Raw genomic sequence first — 2305 nt, 5'->3', positions numbered from 1 at the left:
CAGATTGATGATAAATTAGAATCCGTTAATCCGTTACTCTCAATGAAAGCACCATCCATCTTACACTTGGTTGAAAGTTCGGAAGCACCAACAACTGCTCCAAGTCAAGAAGAAGCTGGGGTTACAGAAGCAACGATTGAGGAGATCACGGATTTCGGTCGGGATACTTCAAAGGATGATGGTATTGAGAAAGAAACTGGTGTGACACCTAAAGGATCTGTTAGAACAAATACATACAACTTCAACAAAATACGTCCACCTAAAATCGCTGATATGGGTTGCAAACAAGTTGCAAATTCCAGGGTGTTACTTAAAAATAAACTTAGTGGTAAGGTTTGCTTTACTCTTTGTTTTGATTATACTCGACTATTATTTGATCGTGGTAGGCAATTTAGAGCTATTAGCAGGTGTCCTTACTAGGACTGCACAACGGGTAGGGTGGGTAGGATATGGCCTATACCCGCCACCCTACCCGTTTATTGGCGGTTAAGAAAATCTTTACCCGTCACCCTACTCGCCAAATAATGGATAAGGTAGGATACGGTTAAAAAACTGGCGGGTAGGGTAGGGTTGGCGGGTATGGGTAGGGTATGTGCACCCCTAATAGGAATTGCTCGAAGACCCGTAGGGTAGGATAATTTCGAGCTTTATCCGCTACCCTACCCGTTTATTGGCGGTTAAAAGAATCTTCACCCGCCACCCTACCCGCCAAATAGTGGATAGGGTAGGATACAGTTAAAAAACTGACGGGTAGGGTAGGGTTGGCGGGTATGGGTAGGATATGTGCACCCCTGGTCCTTACTATGTTCGAAGTAGTGCTAAATTATACCTTGATATACTTTCTTCTTCTAAGATTGTTCTTACTGGGTGTGGATTACTATCACTACAAAATAGAAGGCCTCTTGGGACGGCCAAAAAACGTCCCAAGAAGCCCTAAAACCGTCCCAAGAAGCATTTGTGACGGTTTTGTGTCCGTCCCCTATTCTACTGTCACTAATACTTTTTTGTCATACTTTCTTTTAGGAACGGCCTAAAAATAGCCTTAAATTAATTATCACGTGACCTATAAGGACGGTCAGACCATGAACGTCCCAAATAACCATCTCTATAGACGGTTTTGAAAAAATGGCGATCCCTAGAAGCCACGTGTTTTGTAGTGTATTATGGCGTGGTGTTACGATGGAGGATACAAATACACTTCGAGACATGGAATGTTTCAGATCAGCATGGTTAATTTGTGATGACATTTCTATTGAGTCTCGGTGTAGTTCGATTCCAACAACTCTAGGTAAGCTCCGTATAGGAGAACCTGTTGTAGTAGGAGATTCATATGGTCCTCCTAATGTTGAGCTGAATTTTTCAAAATATGATGATCGGTGGGCTCAAAAGCAAACAAAAATCATGTCACTGACCACAAGATGCAAGACTATTGATGGTGATCTAAAGTCAAAGGAAGTGCCCACGAGTTTTGGATTTGATACAACGTGCAAGATTTGCACAGAGATGATCGGCAATATTATGACTAATCCTCGCTCTACTAGAAAATACCACCACTTCGTAAAGATTATGGGGCGTGCTGCTTCCTTGGAGTGTGCTTTGCAGACTCACCCCAATGTTACTATTATCGGAGAAGAGGTTGCTGCCAAAAAACAAACATTGGAAAATGTAACAGACTACATTACTGATATCATCTGCAAACGGGCAGAACTTGGTTATCATTACGGAGTTATACTTATTTCCGAAGGTCTCCTTGATTTCATTCCTGAGGTGCAACAGCTTATTGCCGAGCTAAATGAAATCCTAGTTCATGATGTTATAGATAAAGTTGGGGCATGAAAAAGCAAATTCCAAAATCAATCTCATCAGCTCTTTGATTTCTTACCTGAAGCAATTCAAGAGAAGAAATGTATTTTGAAGTATGGGTACAAACTAGATCCATTGTTTTTGAATTCATTTGCATTTGAAGAAGCTGAAATGTGCTCGGCACTTAAATTTGTTCGCGCCGAGTCTAAGAAGCAATATTGGATAGCTTCATGTCTTGAGAATGTATTGAGACACGTGACTGAGACTGTTTAGGAAAGTCTCAGTTATGTACGTCTCTTAGAGATTGTTTAGGAAAGTCTTATATAATAAGACTTCTAAGCTCGGTAACAAATCCGAGAATCCGAGACTGATATGGAATGTACTTTGATTAGGACTCTTTATATTGGTCAAGAGTTAGAGTCGTGTTAGGAAGTTATTTCTTTCCCAAGTATGAATCATATATATATGTATCAACGTATTGTAAAAGAGATAACAAGTTAAT

The 2305-nt window shown here is 40.4% G+C and overlaps 1 protein-coding gene across 1 annotated transcript; it reads left to right on the top strand.

The window, feature by feature from the left end:
* The first annotated feature begins 1125 nt into the window (after positions 1 to 1125).
* Positions 1126 to 1836, top strand: LOC113273052 (pyrophosphate--fructose 6-phosphate 1-phosphotransferase subunit beta-like). Its single transcript, XM_026522822.1, has one exon. It carries the CDS (start codon positions 1126 to 1128, stop codon positions 1834 to 1836), a length of 711 nt encoding a protein of 236 aa, XP_026378607.1.
* Positions 1837 to 2305: the final 469 nt, after the last annotated feature.

The sequence above is a fragment of the Papaver somniferum genome, chromosome 4 (assembly GCF_003573695.1).
Source record: "Papaver somniferum cultivar HN1 chromosome 4, ASM357369v1, whole genome shotgun sequence".
Lineage (NCBI taxonomy): Eukaryota > Viridiplantae > Streptophyta > Magnoliopsida > Ranunculales > Papaveraceae > Papaver > Papaver somniferum.
Note: the sequence above shows the minus strand (reverse complement) of the source record. Positions and strands in the feature narration are given on the sequence as shown.

What these genes read in the sequence shown, in the direction of transcription:
- LOC113273052 (XM_026522822.1), top strand. Translation starts at nt 1,126, where the DNA reads ATGGCGATCCCTAGAAGCCACGTGTTTTGTAGTGTATTATGGCGTGGT.